Source organism: Rhododendron vialii, chromosome 5a, assembly GCF_030253575.1.
Source record: "Rhododendron vialii isolate Sample 1 chromosome 5a, ASM3025357v1".
Taxonomy (NCBI): domain Eukaryota; kingdom Viridiplantae; phylum Streptophyta; class Magnoliopsida; order Ericales; family Ericaceae; genus Rhododendron; species Rhododendron vialii.
The window spans coordinates 14,173,957-14,192,809 of NC_080561.1; the positions used below are offsets into that span (position 1 = coordinate 14,173,957).

General features: G+C 39.1%; 2 protein-coding genes across 2 annotated transcripts; both read right to left on the minus strand.

The window, feature by feature from the left end:
• Positions 1-6,748: 6,748 nt before the first annotated feature.
• Positions 6,749-15,839, minus strand: LOC131326727 (uncharacterized). Its single transcript, XM_058359586.1, has 10 exons — positions 15,669-15,839; positions 14,072-14,291; positions 12,927-13,049; positions 12,682-12,849; positions 11,502-11,631; positions 11,293-11,334; positions 9,241-9,552; positions 9,104-9,146; positions 8,726-8,803; positions 6,749-7,094 (listed from the first exon to the last, which is right to left on the minus strand). The coding sequence occupies exons 1-10, from the start codon at positions 15,740-15,742 to the stop codon at positions 7,028-7,030; spliced, it is 1,257 nt and encodes a 418-aa protein (XP_058215569.1). The 5' UTR covers positions 15,743-15,839; the 3' UTR covers positions 6,749-7,027.
• A 1,029-nt stretch (positions 15,840-16,868) lies between these two features.
• Positions 16,869-17,819, minus strand: LOC131327608 (uncharacterized). The gene has a single exon (XM_058360757.1). It carries the CDS (start codon positions 17,817-17,819, stop codon positions 16,869-16,871), a length of 951 nt encoding a protein of 316 aa, XP_058216740.1.
• Positions 17,820-18,853: the final 1,034 nt, after the last annotated feature.

Sequence of the window (18,853 nt, forward strand, 5' to 3'; positions counted from 1 at the left end):
TTTACTCTGATTATTGTCGGTATCATATCAGTGCAGCATTGCTGTATTCACCTCGCGTCTTACATTTTTCCTGTCCCCTATAACCTTTCGTAGAAATGTCAGCTCTGTACATGTATGTGTGGTTGGTTTATTCATTCTGCTTTGCTTAAGTTGGCCAATATGGGACTTTGAATTGAAATTAAATTGTGAATATTTATATTGCGGGGGGACACCAGTAGGTTGATTAGTAACATGGTGTTCTATAGCACCAGTCATAGGTCTTTCTACTAGTGTGCGAGATAGCTCTTCCTAGGGCAGAACTGGAAGATGTATACCGATGCATTCGTGTTCTCAACTTGATTTCTAGAATAAGTGTTTTCGTGTTCTCAACTTGATTTCTACAATAAGTGTTTTCGTGTTCTCAACTTGATTCCTACAATAAGTGTATTTGTGCAGTATGCATACTCATACGGTGGGAAGTGGGATGTATATTACCATATTTGGGAAGATTGCATAGCTAAGATGAAGATGGGATGCAGTTGAGTGGCAGTTCTGAGAAATTTTTTTTTCACTTGCCAGATGCGTAGTCTACTTCTAAGGGGATGGGGAAGGGGTATCCCCAAGTAGGGGTGGGAATTTTAGACGCAACACGAGAACCTAACAAGATAACACGAAAAACAAAACAGGTCGGATTAGGGTCGAGAGAATTTTGATACGAACACGAGATGACTTGACACGGTATCCACCCCTACTGCTAAGCGGCAGTTGTTCTGAGAATTAAGATGGTGCACTTTCCGTAATGCTGACAACTAATGACCCGGTAGGTGACCTTTCGACTGTGCATCATTGAGGAAGTGAGGGGTAATGCCATGTACAGCTTCAGAAGTGGTTTGGTAACATATTTGATGATACATGTGTAGGTAGAACTTGAAGTTTTCTCAAGTGTTTGGAGGTGAATGGTGGGAAGACGTAACATGTACTATTAGAAAGCCAATTGGGTCTAGCTGGGTCGGAACCAGAAGATGTCTTAACGTGAATCTTTGGGAAAGTGGCCACAGCAGACCAAGCCCCAAAAGAGGTTGCTGAGCTCAAAGACGCTGAGATAGACAGAGTAAGATTTGACGAAATGGGGCTTCTATTATATTAGCGAAACTCACGAATATGAATTGCTAAGATGTCTACTCGGTAGGGATGGCAATTACTTCCAACCCATCCCCACTTCCGACCTCCTTGCCTCGATCCGAGTGGGTATTTGTTGATCCGATAAGCAAATGGGGCGGGGATGGTATTAGCTTCTCCTGTCCTGTTTGGACCCGATCCTATTTAGATTATAGATATTTATATTTTTGTATGTATATGTCTAAATAAATTTCATAGTTTTCATATAGTAAGAGCAATATACCAATTAATAAAACATAAGTTTATGTCTCTGTTTTCTTTATTTTTATTTTTTTAACTCATCAATCATCAATATCTTGTTTTCTTGTCAAAACATTCTAAAAAGAACAAAAATAGTTAAATTATTACGGTGAATGGAGACCCGAATATTCTCTGACCCCGGCACCTTCCCGATTTTTCCCTCTCCGACTCCAATCCGATATATAATGGGGCCGGTTTGGGGGACGCTAAATCCGACTTCGCCCCGCCTCATTGCCATCCCTTCTACTCGGGTCCTCAAAAATGCATGGGATAAAAAATAATTTCTACGGGCTCGATACTTTGCAGTGGGAAGCAAATGTATGATGGAAAAAAAAGTTGAGCCACCACATGAAAATATCACTGGAGCATTGGATATTTTTTTCTCAATTCCCCTAAAATCTCTCCCCCTTCTCTCTCCCCCCCCTCCTCACCTTCTCTCTCTCTCTCTCCAAAATTTTAAAAATTAAAAAAGACATAAGTCTAGAAAATTAGGGATGAGGTTTGGAGTCATGAGAAACCCAAACACATTTGCATAGAGTATTTATTTATTTATTAGTTGTATCTGTTCGATGCGCACGAGACAATAGAAAAAAAAGGGTTCACGTTGATGTGTTTTTTTGCTCCTCGTGCATCTAACGGGCACAACTAATAAAAAAAGAAGAAGTAAATGCGTAGGTAGTTTGGAGACTAAAACCAACCTTTCAACAAAATTGGCATAATCCACATGAACAAATTCTCATAACAATTAGAGTCAAACTTGGTACCAAAAAATTCATGAACAAATTCTCGTTGAACTTGGTACTCAAAAATCTGTGAACAAATTTTTGGAACAAATGGAGCCGAACTTGATACTTAAAATTACGCGAACAACTTCTCATAGCAAATGGAGCTGAAGAATATGAGAATGGCAGTGGTACATCAGATTATGTGAAATGTGAATTGGAGTACCTATTACTAAATTTTGCACTTATTGCTTTCAAATGGGCAACGGGGGAGACGTCTGAGTGTAACTGATGAAAACGGCTTGTCTGTCGGAGGATGCACCCCGTGCAGTCCGACAATTTCGTCTCCATTTCGCGTTCGTCTCAATAATCGGGTTCGTTCACATTGTAGATCTTCCGAACGGACATAAACCTTTTCTAGCTTGAATGCTGCACCTCTCTTGAATCAAAACCTGTGGATCATGTAAACCAGTGGGAAATGTAAATGTTAGGAACACAAATTATTTTGAAAAGTTGCTGTATAAATGTGGAGCGACTTTTTCTAAGAATATTTATGGATTAGAATTCCATGTGCATGGACTAATCTTCACCATTAGTGTCATATTTTTGGTGATATATTTTTTGAAGCAAAGACGAGACTCTAATCAAATATGAAGGTCTTCTGGAGCAGAAAATTCCCAAACAAATTAAATATGCCCAGCACTGTGAACAAATTCTTATAAGTTAAAATAGCCAAAGAGGAAAAATAAGATTTTGGAAGAGCTTAAGGCTGAAGAACTAAATCAAACATACACGCTTTAGAACACAACCAAATATGCCTAGCATCGTGGTCAAAACTTCGTAAATGTTTAGGTACATAGTTTGGAGATGAAAACCAACCTTTGAGCAAATGGTATGCACTTCATCTTCATGAACAAATTCTTATAATAATTAAAGCCATACTTGGTACTCAAAAATCTGCAACCAAATTCTTGTAAAGAATGAAGCCGAACTTGTTGCTTAAATTTCCATGAACAAATTCTCTTAACAAACCATGGAGTGAGATCATGGAAATCATCAGTGGAGGACGAATGTTAGAAATGTTTTCGTCAGTCGGGATGAATGTTAGAATTGTGCGCAATGATAATTTCGAAGAATGTGGGATTTGCTGTTAGAGTTTGGAGGTGGGAATAATATAAGTGATGAATGTTAGAATTGTGCGCAATGATAATTTCGAAGAATGTGGGATTTGCTGTTAGAGTTTGGAGGTGGGAATAATATAAGTGTTGTGGGCAAACACGGAGCTAACTGTTTTTTTTTGGGCTTTCAAATGGGCAACGTGGGGGGCAGACGTGGGGGTGAGAGTGGCATTCAAGTACATGGGTAGTGGGTGGAGCATGTGTAGAAATGTGGATAAAATCGATTGGAGAGAGACGATTCAGCCACCATCACCACCACGCCACCCCATCGCCGCCATCGCCACTACCACGTTGCCACCACCACCACCACCACCACCATGCCCCACCACCACCACCACCACATCGCCGCCGCCGCAACCACCACGCCACCTTGTTGCCACCACCGCCGCCACCACCACCACCGTCGCCGCCGCCGCCACCACCACCACCACAATTAACAGTGTTAATTTTTGTCTAAATTAACGGTCGACCCATACAACCTCCTACACCACCACCACCACCACAATGCTGCCACTGCCACCACCACTCCACCATCACCACCATGCCACCGCCGCCGACATTACCACCACCATAATTAACAGTGTTAATCTCTCTTTAAATTAACACCACAATTAACAATTAACAATTAACAGTGTTAATTAATAGTTGGCCCATATAACCTCTTATATCACCACCACCACCGCCGCCACCATCGCCACGATTAACAGTGTTAAATTTTGTCTAAATTTATAATTAACAGTGTTAAATTCTATCTAAATTAACAGTGTTAATTTTCATTTAAATTCACACTACAATTAACAATGTTAATTTTCATTTAAATTCACACCACAATTAACAGTATTAATCTAAAAACACATGCTCAATACACAAAAAAACACAATTACCAATATTAATACTCCTAGATCTGAACCAAAAAAAGAACAACTCACGGGTGTTTGGTAGACAAAGGTGGTTGGGTTAGAGAGAGAGACATGCGAGTATTAATAATTTATGTGATGTTCTCTTTACTACTCAAAATAAAAAAATTTCAAAAAATTTCCCCTAAATTTTCCTTATTTTTAACATTTCTTTCTCTATCTTTCTCCTCTTATTATCCCTACTATTTTTCAAAAATAATTTCAAAATCCAATCCAAACATTATACTTTTGGACATGGAAAGTTTACGCACAAAGGAAAAAAAAAAACATGGACAGATGGACTTTGTTTGTAGCAATTGACCAAGTGTAACACGTCACCCAAGTGGGATTTATATACGAGTAATATTTTAAATCTTGCACTTCATTTAGCATCAGAATATGGAATTCCTTCCAATAGCCGGAGAAAACCTTCGACGCCGGCAACGACAAAACCATAGTGGAGAGCTCGAACCCCAATCACGCTCCCCATCACTGCCAAAACCGCTGCCCTGCCGCCAGCGCTCCACAACAACCCCTCTCCCCTTTCGCCTCTCTCTTTCCTTCGTCGTCTCCGTCTTGCTCCCGATGCCCCTCTCCGCCGCCCTTCCTCCTCCGCCCCCCGCCGCCCAGCCAATACGGTCTCCGGCCCCGGCAGGACAAGAAGAAGGCCTCCGCGAGTCGTGCCGCGGGCAAGATACAGACGCTGTCGGATCTAACGGCCCGTTTGGATGGAGGATTTGTTTTGGGTGGATATAGAATGATGGTGGATTTGAAGGTGGATATATAATGAGGGGTGATATATTAAGAATGGTGGATTTGTAACGAGGTGTTTGGATGATTTTTTTAAAAGGGAGATTTGAAGGATGGATATGATACGATAAGATGTAAAATGACTTAATTGCCCCACTTTGAATTTTTAATGTTCAAAATTGGTTTATTTCATATTAATTAAAATAAATAGATATGTACCATTAATTTTAAAATAAAATAAAATAATTTCATTTTAGAATACAAAATGTTTAATCTTAATTTCATTTTAGAAATTTTTTTTTTCCGACACAAGTTAGAAACAATATTAATTATAAAAAAAAATTAAACAAATGTAAGTGGGAAGTGAGGAAGAGTTATATATGTATATATACATAATTGGAACTATACATAACCCTCCCATAACCCCATCCTCTGAAACCCACTGGTCATTCACCCAGCCCCCACCCAACCCGATGCTCTGGAACCCTTTGTCTTCTCCGACCACCGCTGTTGCCGCTGCCGCCGTCGATCATCTCCCCTCCGACCGTCGTCGATCATTCTCCACCAATCCTTCACTCCCCACCAACAATCATCAAGATTCAACCTTGAATTTCGGAGTTCCAGCCCTGGTTCACTCACGTTAGTCAAGCCCAGATCGAAATCCCCTCATCTCTCTCTCAAATCTCAGTCAAAAAACTTTAATTCCACCACAAATCCCTCTGAACCCACTTCGATTCTTCAAGTTCTAACCTTCAATTTGTGAGTTCAACCACAAATAATTATTGTTGGTCTGGTTTTCAGAAAACAAAACAAATCGCCTGAGAAAATAAAAACGAGGGCCACCTGGATCGACAAGGGGGATTTGGAGGGGTAAAAACGTCTGAAACCCCCCGGATATACCAACGACAGGGTCAGACCAGTCTTTCACAAATCCACCTGGAGGTGGATTTGAAGCCGCTACAGTGTTCAACTCCGGCTTCCTCAAAACTCAACCAAACACGGGATTTGAGTGGGACCAGGACTACAAATCCGGCCGCCTCACAAATCTGCCTTCTTCTCCGCCATCCAAACAGGGCGTAAATAATTGGGTGGGTAGGGATGGGTCCGGTAGTGAACCACCACGTCGCTGCCGTGAACGGACTGCAGCGGACGTCGTCCATGGCTGGATGGAGAGAGAGAGAGAGAGAGAGAGAGAGAGAGATGGGAGATTTGAAATCAGATGGGCGACAAAATGAACCAACAGCTGTACAAAACCTATTTAAGGGAGGGTAAATAAGTAAAATTATACTCAAGAGACTTGGAGGGAATTGCACTTTTGACACAAAAGACCTGCCGGGCCAAGAAAGCCAAAATTAGGACCGGCCAGGCATTTATTTAGATAGTATTTGTCTTCCTAGTGTTTACTAGGGCTCCAATAAATCTCTTCTTCTTTTTTATTATACCCAAATCTAGGTTTCCCATGGGATGATGAACTATGAATATTTCTAAACTAACCGTCATTAGCCAATAAAACTTAATTGTTTTATTTATACCCAAATTCTTGTTCCAAATACATCCATCGTAAGCAAAATCAAGGTTTCCCACGGGATGACGAACTACGAATATTTCTGAATCCCTATCAATCCCTCATTGTTATTGTGCTTCGGTGATGGGAAATCAGGCATGTTCCTTCAAATAGGGTCTATGGCTTATGATTAAGTGGAATATGAATAATATGAGAAGAAGATTTAACCATGCATGTGAAGAGGAGAGTGCGCAAAACACAAGCGTATGTTGCAACGTCAAGAAATATAGACGAGACTGCACGAAACACTTTTTCTAGGAAAAAAGTTGCAACATCTCACAACTATAGAAAATTGAAAAGTGAGAGTTTCAGAAAATTCGAGTGACAGATGAGAAATTGAGCAGAAAAAACCTTGCTCTAGCTCTAAAATTCCTGTGCATATGATCTACAAGCAGTGCATGTCCACGAGACACATAAAATCCTTCAATAACCAAGAGAGAAGACAGATTAGACCACAGTTTGCCTCTACTCAACTAACTGTATTTCACACCCCAATATACAGAAGTGTTGTAGTCTCCATCAGCTAATGCCTACTGGAGCCTCCTGAATTTCATTGTAGGAACCCGTTGCTTCATTATATGAGTACCTGTCAAGGACAAGAGTAAGCATTAGCAGGAGGAATATGCACAGATTTTATTTTTGAGGATGGAATGATGATTTGAATTAATGAGAGCAATTAGAAAAGATCATAGAATTAACTAGCAATATAATTATGTAAAGCTGAACCTAATGTAGCCCCCCTAAATTCCCGAGGCAACCGGTTCCTATGACGAATGTATGAGGAAAAAGTTCCTCAAAACTACCATGCACACTAATTTTTGACCAAAAGTTACTTGATGGTCGTGGTACCCATAGCCTTTGCTTTACGTTACCAAAGCCTACCATTTTTATTTAACCGTCAATACTCAATAGACCATCAATATTAGTGAAGGGAAAGAATTTATAGTAGAAGGTTGAACAAAGAGAAAAAAAAAAGAAACACATGAAAGAGATAATAAGCAGTAAAACTGAATATTCAATGCCTATTTAAGTTCTTTTAGGGCCATACTAGGTTTTTCATCCAAGCGAAAGACATGTTCTCTGAGATGATGAAATACGACAAATTGGTAATGGATTGTAACTCTTTCTATGAGGCAACTTTCATGTCAAAGCCATTCAATAACTCCAGTCTTCAACGGATGTTATCTTGCCGTGAAGTACACCTTCTCCAAATGGCCTGTATCAAACTTCTACTGTCCCAAAATTTCTTTCTATCAGGCAACTTTCGTGTCAAAGTCATTCAATAACTCCAGTCTTCAATGGATGTTCTCTTGCCGTGAAATACACCTTCTCCAAATGGCCGTATCAAACTTCTACTGTCCAAAAATTTCCATCACAGCTTCTACAATCCGCCTTTTCTGCCAATTTCCTAACCCGTTTGTTCCTCAACACAGAAACTTTTGCTACCGTTAAATTCCTAACGAACTTCCATTAACCAAGCCATACCACAAACCCTACTGTAGGTACACAGGAGATAATATTTGTTTTAAGGGTGAACTTGAGTCACTCGACAACTGAAAATAACTTGAGAAAGAACGAGTACTTTTGGTAGTAAGTCTATTCTCAAGGAACACGTGGACACACGTGGTGACAAAGACCTTATATGGGAAGTGAGGGCCATGTCCCAGTATACCTATATATACGTACAAATATAACCAGAGTTTGGGATTGAAACTCAGATATACAACTCTGGACAAAGAAAAATATATGTAACAGTACTTCTCTGATATGGGTGAACAAGAACAACAGAAAATTTCTTGAGACTGAACGAGTACTTTTGGTAGTCAGTCTATTCTCAAGATGCATGGTGAAAAAGACGTGACTTTAGGGCCATGTGCCAGAATATGTATCCATAGTTGTGAGTTGAAGTCAGATATAACTGCAGACAATTAAAAAATGTGTAATGGAACTTCTCAGATACCTTATCGGGGCAAGCCTTCTCAAAATTCTCCATTTCATTCAGGTACATTATGACCTCTTTTTTTTTTTTAAGTCTTTGTCCGAACTCCACTATGAATTGTTTGCTTTCCATCCCTATTTGATTAATAATATTACAGAATTTTATGATTCTGTTATGCAACTAAAATCAAACATTTTCACTAATAAAAAAAGCAATTCATTGAAGGAAAAAAAAAAAAATTCAAATATCAAAAGCAATACAACAAGGATGCAAGTTACCATTGTCCCGATGTTGCACAACAATACAATCCTGAAGATGGGTCATAGTAGTAACCCGAGCTACTGCTGTAGTAGTACCTGGAGGAACAAAAAATTGATAAACTAATATTAGACATTATTTGTGAGGTTCAATGGAAGATCTACATTCACAGAGATCACAAGTTTACTGTTTAAAAAGCTAAAAAGATCTAAGAGTAAAAAATCGAGGATTAGAAACAGCAAAAACCCCTGATCCATATTTTACTTGAAACAGCTTCCATAAAAAGGTTGGTGACATATGATGTGAACCTTTCGTGTATGCCCACACGCCATGCCCACACGCCATGCCCACAGAGAGAGAGAGAGAGAGAGAGAGAGAGAGAGAGAGAGAGAGGATACCCAGAAGCCTCATCGTACACGTAGTCATTCTGCCAACCTCCACCTGCAGGGCAAAGCAATTACTAGGGATACTCAAATCCAATTAGTAAATAGTATCTACTCCCCTGGACATAATAAACTTGTAACTGAAAGCTTACTTTCCAAGGGCTGACCAATTCTATCGTGATCAGGACCAGAAACCAAATGACCCCCGTCAGTAGTTGGATTGGCAGCAGCACTTTCATCATCTTCCGCAAACATATCAAGTGAATCATCACCATCAGGTAGAGCTCCTTCAGTGGGAATATTGAGGTTTGAAGGTCCCACGGCTGTGTTGAGTACAGAAAATGCCCCTCCAAAATCCGTTTCGTTAGCAATGAAATCATTGGTGAAAGAGGCATTGAAATTACCCTTGCCTGTATCCATTGAAATACCCTCCTCTCTAGCTCGCGCCAACCTCTCATATCCCTCTGCAGATGAGGAAAAGGCCGTGAGAAAGAGTCCACACATTTTCAATGCAACTGAGTGCTGTACATGTTAGAGGATATACAATGAGGGGCAAAGTACGGATTACCTCCCTGAGGTTTGGCCCTTTGGCAGATGACTCCCTGTGTTTTACTAATGACCAGTTTGCCCCCCTATGGTTTTGAAGTAAAGTGCAACTCCTAGCTCTGCTAACGGCATAAGTAAAATGACCATGCTACCCTTTCTTAAATGAAAGGTCTTTACTCTACTTAGCATCTCCCAACAGCCTCCTATTTTCTTCACATACATACACACACATAGTACATATACTCGGAATAACTCGCCGGAGTAAAGAAAACAAAACCTTGCCGGAATAAAGAAACCAACACCGAACAAAGTGGAATTTTTTTTTTATCCGAACAAACAAAGTGAAGTTGGAAACCCACAAATCTGATCCTTGTTCACGATCAGCCCAAAAATCTGATTCCTCCTTGTTGACTCTCTGGGATTATAATGGGAGCCATTTTGCTCAAAATAGTCATAACATGGAACACATTGGATCCAATTGAGATCACTACCAGTATCAAGAATCAAAGAGTAATGTCTAGGAGGTGTACCCACAAGCACATCCATGAAGTACTCTCCTTATCCAAGACTCACCAGGGCTCAAGCGTTGCCGTCAGCTGTTCGCTGGCAGAAAATCCAGATGGGGAATGCTGCGGGGAAGCCGCCAGAGAAATCACCGGCTTGAATTCTTGCTTCCCAGATTCATATTTGCCCAAGTCTTCCATCTCTTTCTTCTTCTTCTTCATTTGGATCATCTTCTTCTGTTGGGATTTTTGAGTGGGTTTGTGCAGGGGGGGAAATGGACAGTGGGTTTCTAGATATATTCTGGATGGTAGAGAGGATTTTGTTGTTTGGGAGGGTAGCGTAGGGGAAGATGATGGAGAAGGGTAGTGTGGTCATCTTACACCAAAAATCTACCTTTATTTGATTTTTTTTCATCTCACTCTCAAAATAGGCATGTGTTTTACACCTTCCATCAGTTTGGAAGGAAAATATAACGGTAGCACTTTAGTCCAAAATCATAGGGAGGCGAACTGGTCATTAGTAAACATAGGGAGGTTATCTGCCAAAGGGCCAAACCATAGGGAGGTAATCCGTACTTTATCCTACAATGAGGGAAGACTTCCTTTGAAACATATGAATATGAAAGTATTGAGGAATTGTTTTAACCAAAAAAAAAAGGATCACTCATTTCCAGCTATTTAAGGTTCAAAACTGCAGCAATACATCCAAAATGTAAAGAAACAGGTAATATTAGAACTATACTGGATGACAACTGCTAAAACATACCAAACACAGGCTTACAAAGAAGCAAAAGCAACACAACAAAACCCACACACGCTCAGAACTACTCATATTATGTCATTAGGCAACAGACTCACCACCTAGCACCATACTGAATTCCCTACTAAAATCCCCAAGCAACCACCTTAGGAAACAAGATTCTGTAAAGAAACAACTTCAGGAAATAGTAATACTAACTATATCCAATTTGGACAGTAACCATTGAATCATCTGCAACTTACTGATGCCTCTTATAGTTCAAACTGAAGATAAGATCCATACAAACAGAAAACTAAGAGGACATATCTTTTACCTCCCTTTGTCTTTCCCTTTCTGGCTTAGTCATGAGGGGATTATTCGGAAATCAGTTCAAAAACAACTAATAAAATACGGACCTGCTTCTCGCTCAAACACCTCCTGCTTTTCTTCATATACATCTGCAATTGAAAGTTGAACCAAGGAGCAGAGTAAGATATCTAAACGCTCACAGGGTAAAATATAGCTACTTCCTCATCCCACAAACTTAGAAACATGGCAGCCAATATCTCATTTAATAAGAATCAGTATCAACGACGTTTAATCAATACAAAACAAGTCACTTAACTGAAATCACCATTCTCCATCAGTTTCATGGCATCTTCAGTAAGCTGATCAAAGCGAAGTTTTGTTTCGGGAGACATCTTTTCCTTCTTGTTATTTGATGTTCCTTTCAGCCTTCTCAATGCTTGTAGAATCTGCGAAGAACATAAAATCATATTCTAATGTCCAGTATAAAAAAAATCTGACAACACATAATGGTAAGCCCAGCATAAAAATGACCTGTGCAGAGCATAATCTACCGGACCAATAACAAACCATTTAAACAACAGAGCAATGAACAGGCATATAATGATAATAACACTGCACAAAGAAAAAATTCATAAAATGTAGGCCTACATAGATGTTGGGCCACACTTATCAAACTTGTTAGTCAATAGTTCATTTGTATGGGAAAAACATATAGAGGAGGAGGCAAATGTCAATGTATGCACACGTTATCAAAATTTTACGCACATCACAGGCAATCCATATTCATATCTCTTTGTTCACCACAATTACGTATTTCCCACTCACAATATACAGTTTGGACATTTATATTGCACGTCAGAAAATCATTCCTATAAAAAGTATAGTCTCTGAACACTTTGAAGATCAAGCAAAATAACAGTGTACAAAAACTTGTCATGAACCAACTTTAATCTGGCCTCCAAACTCTGTCAGCCTCCACAGTCATGAATATCAATTTCACCACAAAACTATGACAATCTAACACCTTCTTTATTAGAAGAGAAATTCCTATGCCTCCCTTGCACCATGCACACCATGCAATGGGTAAGATAAGACTTACAAGAATGCATGATTACTAAAGACTGTTTATCATGTTCTTCTTGCCGACCTTATAAGCATCCTAACAAGGATGTATGACACCTCACTACACACGCACACACACGAAAGAGAATAATAAGTTAAGCTTCCACACAACTCATAATAATACTTCAATCTAAAAGGGGCAAAAAGTATAGTCCTTTGAAATGTGATAAGCTCCAAGGTTCCTCTCAAAATGATGTTACTCAACCATATTCTTTGCATTTTATTTATCTAGCAAAAAAGTATCATAGTTAAACTTTCATTTTTTGACAAAAAGACAGCCAGTTTAAATGCCAATCTGAGTGACTACACTACATGCATGACAATTCAGAAATTCTTTTACAAAAATATGGGGGACAAAAACCATGGGAGTTCACCGTTTCTCCAGGCTCCAACGCATCAGCTATTCGCCTTTTAATTGTTCCAATTTCTTCAGATGACAGTTCACCATCACTGTCCTCTTCAATGTTGTCCTTGTCATGTGTTACTGTGAATCCCTCTCGAGCAAGTTTAGTATCAACCTCAACGCTGTCAAGCCACGCGTCCTGCAATTAATCATAAGAAAAATGACAAACAAGTTCCACAAAAAAGGTGAAAAAATTGAATACAAGTGATACAGTACCTTGATCTCATTATCAATGTACTCGACGAAATTTCCCTGTTCATCAAAATAACCTTCTTCTCTCTCTTGTTCCAGATTAAAAGGTTCAAACCGAATCCCTTCCTCGACAAATGTCTCACCCTCCTGCCAGAAGTAACTTTCTATCATTGGCTATCCTTTCCCTTGTTCCAATAACAAATAGAAAGCAATTATCTTGGCGGAGAAACTAGCTGCCTTTTAGAAAGGTAGTGCACAACGTTACGAAAACATACTCAATACCACAGTTTCTTAGAAACATTAGGACTGCCCTATAACCATAAACCATTACTTCACAAATACTCATAAAAACAGCAACCAAACTCCTTTGGGAAGTAAGCAAAGTAAGAAAATGACAAAAAACAATATATATCTGGATTTCAATAAACAGAAGTTCTTTCGAAGATGGGAGATCAAAAGCACTAACGAGAAGACGGGCATTTATTTTGGATGTCTATGCTAATATATAAAGGGAGAACACCTTTTTGGTCTCACCCTGTTTTTGAAGCTGTATGGACTTTTTGAAGTCCAAAAAAGTCCTTCCAAACGTTATAAATTTACTTACAATTACATTCTACAATTTATGGGTAAAAAACATAATGCACTTCTAATCTATCATAGATTTTAATAAATGTATTGTTTTGAAAAAGATTGCAGTTTGGCGGAAGGGGGCAGTTGTGGCCATGAACTGCCATGAATCAAACCCAAAAATCCTGCATCTTTAGGAACAAAACTTCAAACCGACACAACGCAATAGGAATAAATAACCCAGCAACATGATCATTTTTCATTAAACTATTTTGCAACCAATTTCCAGGACTTCATTTTTTTCTTCTCATCCACAATTTTTTTCTAGGACTAGGATATATTTCTCTGGGGTAATGTGTACATGAGAAACGATCACAGCAGTAAAAACTGTGTTAAAGAAGTATGGTATAATATTATCACCTCTCTTCTTAACACTTGCATAGTTGCATACTACATTCGAATTGCACATCGACACAGTTGGTACGGTTCCCCCACAACAATCAAGACACTAGTATCAAGACATTTAATAACTTAACAACAAGAAATAAAGAAACGAGAACCACAAAGGCAACTAGCAAGCGATAAAAAATGGATACACATACCGCATATTTAACTTCCACGGATGTAATGTCATGAACCATCCCTCTATTTTCTTCACTGCAGAGTTCAGTAGTCATCTGATTCCGCCGCATTGCACGCTCCTTTGCCGCACGACGCGGATCATTTTTCGCACTCTGAGCATCTTCAGAAGGCTTCCATACATCCACCTTTTCTTCTCCAGGTTTCACCTTCTTACCCTTTGGAAACCGAATTCTCTTCTGCCTATAAGTATTCAAAATTACCATAGTGTAAGCAAATCGTTTATCCTAAGGTTGTATTGGCATATCGACTTATGGAAGGGCTCGAGAAGAAAAGAAAAGGAATTTTAAAGCTTATTTATTCTCTTTTTTTTCCTCAGCAAATCAATACACCAGGGCAGCATAAAAAATTCCAACTTTGGAATGCAAACAATCCAACCATGGGGGTGCGAACCCTTGTCACTTTCCGATCCTCGTGTAGATCATTGGTATCGTACAGGTGTTCTTAATAATCTTTGGAAGTATGGTTGCCCCCTGTGCCCCTATTGGATACATTACTGCCCTACTCAAATCTTTGAACCAAACACAGCCTAAGATTACAGTTTTACATTTCACAACTGCAGAAAATGGCTTACTATATTATGGCCATCTATTAAGGAATCTCAACGAAAAGCATAAACCCAGTTACTTTTTCCTTATTTAGGACCTGCCTCTGAACTGTGCCAATCACAACAACTTATGCATCACTTCTTGGAATGTGCCTAATGCAATTTTTGTTGTTGTTGTGATAACTCGATAGTCAGCCCAATGGACAGACTAACCTGGGACGTATTCCACCATTCATGAATGAAGGGTCCAATTAAAGGTGGGACAGATGGACTGGCCCAAAAACTGGAATTGATCCTAATGCATATTGCAACAATCTAGGGTGCGCTATATTTTCTTGCTTCTCGCTAATGACAATAGTTGTTTACTTGTTTCCACTAAACGGTATTTGCATGCGAGGAGAATGACTTGCCAAGAAATCCGCGAAAACATGAATGAACTTTTAGTCCATTTAGTTTACAGAAACATTTTAAGAGACTAGGTTCTAAATCTACACATTCACACGAATCACACATATATCGAACAAAATTCCTGAAGAGTGATTATGTCTATTATAAGCATAGATTATACACATTACATATTTAATTATTTACTCATCTGTTCTTAACTGTGCCTGCTGCCTGTTGTAACTACTTAGCTTTAATTGAGTCGATAATTAGATGTTAGGGTTTTGAGCTACAAATACACGCAAAAAAACTAAGCAACATATTCGTAGACGTGCTTATGAACATGTATATAACCCCAAGGGGTTGGTCTTGTAGTAAGGCTTGAGACTTAGGAGTTTTCTCCCTCTTTAGTTTCAGGTTTGAAACCTCTCGAGTTCTATCAACTCTTTTGGGCAAGTCCATACTGATCTTTGCTACGGTTTTAATTGAACCCCCGGAGTGACGGTGGGATTTGGCCTCAGGATTAGTTGAAAGGAGCGTAAGCTAGCCCGGACACCCGAGTTATTTAAAGAACATGTACATGCATATTGGTATAGAGATACAGAAATTGGAAGGGGAGAGAGAGGTACATGGGGGGTTTGTTGGAGTCGTCGTCTTCAGGAAACGAACGCTTCAGATTGGCTCGCGATGGCTTCTCTTCCATGGCGCGGCACCGATTGGGGTACGGCTACGCTCAACTTGCAACGTCGTCTGTTTTTGTGAGGGATTTCTAGAGAGAAAGAGAGAGAGAGAGAGAGAGAGAGAGGATTTTAGTTTGTTAGCAGGGAAGCGGGTCGATGAACCGGGGTAGAATTGAACCGGTCTTTTGTCGGCTCTGTGTGGGCCATTCGGTTCGATTGCAATCTTCTTAGGTTGTTGAGCGGTTGACCTGATTTCCTTTGAATTAATATGACAATTTTAATGGAGAGAAAATTGTATTTCAAGTTAGAAATTCCACCAATTTTATGGACGAGTTAGGATGGATTCGGACTAAATTCAATTTTTAAAAGCAATATGCATTATTCATGAAATTAAAAAATATATATATAAACCCATGGACCGAAGTTAAAAAGTTATAATTTAATTTTGTTGTATTTGGTAAAGTTTTAATCATATATGTAGCATTCCGAATTTTTAGTGAATAAAGATTCAAAATGTAAATAAATTTTTTCGAATTAATTGTATTAAGGTTGGTGATAATACCATGATGCATTTTCTTAATGCCATGATCTGTCAATGCGTACCGGCTTGCACCGGACGATACCGAACTTGTACCGTTCGTATTGGCCGGAACAAAGAAATTGTGTATTTTTTTCTTTTGCTTAAAAAATGCTTGAATTTTAAGATAGTTCAACAAAACTTCTATAACATGTTAATTATCTTAATTTGTTATTAGAACTAATTTTAAGGTATATCAAAGTGTTAGAATTTATTTTATACCTCTACTTTGAGTTTTTTTTTTGTGGGTTTTTTTGAACATATTTTAAAAAATATGTTACGGTCAATCCGGAACGGTACCGAGATATATATACCGGTACCGGTACATACTATCCCAGTAGAGAAAACAGTACACTTGCCGGTACACGATTGATAACTTTGGGAGGCAAGTGACGTGATGTTTTTTTTTGGATAAGCACATTCCTTTTATAAAGCGCAAACTCATTTTACAACTCTAAGAGGCATACCCCTGAAAGAACACAACTCCTAAGGCACCTGAGACAAAACCTCAGAGAACCACTAGAGAGAAAAAAGGAAACAAGGCCAAAAAAACCGAAAGGACTACCTAATCTTTAGAGATTTTGCCTATACAAAACTGATGGAGTAAAAATCCTATTTGAGAGCCCCCAATTACAACATAACTCCATGTTCTTTTGGGATTGTTTAACCCCCGTTTTTGAGTGCACTAATTCCCGAATAGAAGTTACAGTCTTAAGTATAACCTGATCAATAGGAGAAAACTTGTGCTGAAAAATCCGTAGATTACGTTCTATCCACAAGTTGTAGACACAAGCAGCTAGCACACTCTTCAAAAGCCAGCATTTAAAACTAGACCCTTTAGCATTCTGGATATACCAAGTAATCATATCAGACAAGGAAGAACGGATTTGAGCCATAGAACATCGTTGCCAAATAGCACCCCAAACTGATTGAGAAAAAACACAATGAAAAAACAGATGTTCATGAGACTCTTGGCCATTGTTACAGAGAACACAACCATCCTCTACATTCATCCCCCAACTCAATAACCTATCCTTTGTACTTAGTCTATGAAGCACAACTAGCCACAGAATGAAAGCCCAGTGAGGCACATTCTTACTATACCAAACTATGCTTGACCAAGGCTGAATAGGAAATTTAAGCCGAATCGCCTCCCAAGCAGAAGACACAGTAAAACCAGCTAGATGAGGGATCCACACAACTGAATCCAGCCTATCACAAATTGGTTTAAAATCAGCAGGTGTATGCTCTATGATAAACTGAGTGGCCCTATTCCTTTGTCTAGGCCACCTCCACACCCCGTCATGAATAATTGAGGAGACTTTAGAGTTCAAAGATCTACCAAGATTATATACAATATTCTCGCCAAATTTATTAAAAAGAGGTCCGAGGGGATGCCAGTTTTCAAGCCAAAGAAAGGTACCTTGTCCATTGCCAATCAAGTACTGAATCAGAGGTTGCGCCACACTTCTGAGATTCAACAACATTCTCATTGTCCATGAAGCATCATTAGGGATATCCATTGCCAATCAAGTGACGTGATGTTGATATGTAGATTGTACTATTTTCCCTTTGTCTAAGATTTTATCTCGCTGGTTTTCCTCATTAAGGTTTTAATGAGGCAAATAATACTATACTCTTTTTCCTTCATCAAAGATTTTTTCCATTGGTTTTCTTGGGTAAGATTTTAATGAGGCAGATTCTATGTTTGTGGTCATCCAAGAAGAGTGTTATGAAAGTCTTTTGTGGATGACCATGGTACAATAGTGTAGATAATGGTTGGGGAAAAACATAAATGTGATGGAGCCATCTCCCCCGTTCTTCTCTTCTTCTTTTCCTCTATATAAACCTTTGTAATCATGCATAGGATAGACACACTGATATAGAGAAATGAGAAGTGACAATAGAGGAAACGAAAAAGAAAGTTATATGAATTTGATTGGTCTGGAAGATCGATCTCAATAGTTTTGGCAAGACTAATTTCATATACATATTATGTCCAGTATATTGTTTATTTTTCTGCACATTTCTTCTATTATGTGTCTTAATTTTATAACATTAGTTATCAACTTTGTCCCTATTGTTGTTTTTAAAATTGATATTATTGTACAGGGTAAATTACTTAAATGATCACTGTAGTTTGATTTTTGGGTCACTTTGGTCCCAGCTTTTTCAATTGACTCAATTTTAGTCTTGTAGTTTCGATTTCGTGCCAATTAAGGACAATAGATAACTTTCGTTAGCTCCCACCAGGGCTGCAAACGAGCCGAGCTGAGTTTTAACGTGTTCAGGCTCGGCTCGAGCTCGTGACGAGCCATGATTCTTGAGCTCGAGCTCGTAAACCTTAATGGCAGCTCAAGCTCGGCTCGTTGTTGCTCAGTAAGGAGCAGCTTTTCAAGCGCCGCAGCTTAGCACTAGAGGAAAATGAGAGCTTTACTTATAGAGTACACTTTGCCTTCAGTTTTCTTGGGCAAGCGATGTGGGACTAAAGAAGAAGAGACTTTCCTTTGCACAACTCTAGTCCCACATCGGAAGAATAAGGCTTAAGAGGCAAGTG

Excerpts from the sequence above, each read along its gene's own strand:
- LOC131327608 (XM_058360757.1), bottom strand. The coding sequence starts at position 17,819 with ATGGATATCCCTAATGATGCTTCATGGACAATGAGAATGTTGTTGAAT.
- LOC131326727 (XM_058359586.1), bottom strand. The coding sequence starts at position 15,742 with ATGGAAGAGAAGCCATCGCGAGCCAATCTGAAGCGTTCGTTTCCTGAA. Across the intron at positions 11,632-12,681 it reads CGTTGGAGCCTGGAGAAACG|ATTCTACAAGCATTGAGAAG; the intron begins GTGAACTCCCAT and ends TGTTCTTCGCAG. Across the intron at positions 9,147-9,240 it reads AATTGGTCAGCCCTTGGAAA|GTGGAGGTTGGCAGAATGAC; the intron begins GTAAGCTTTCAG and ends TTTGCCCTGCAG.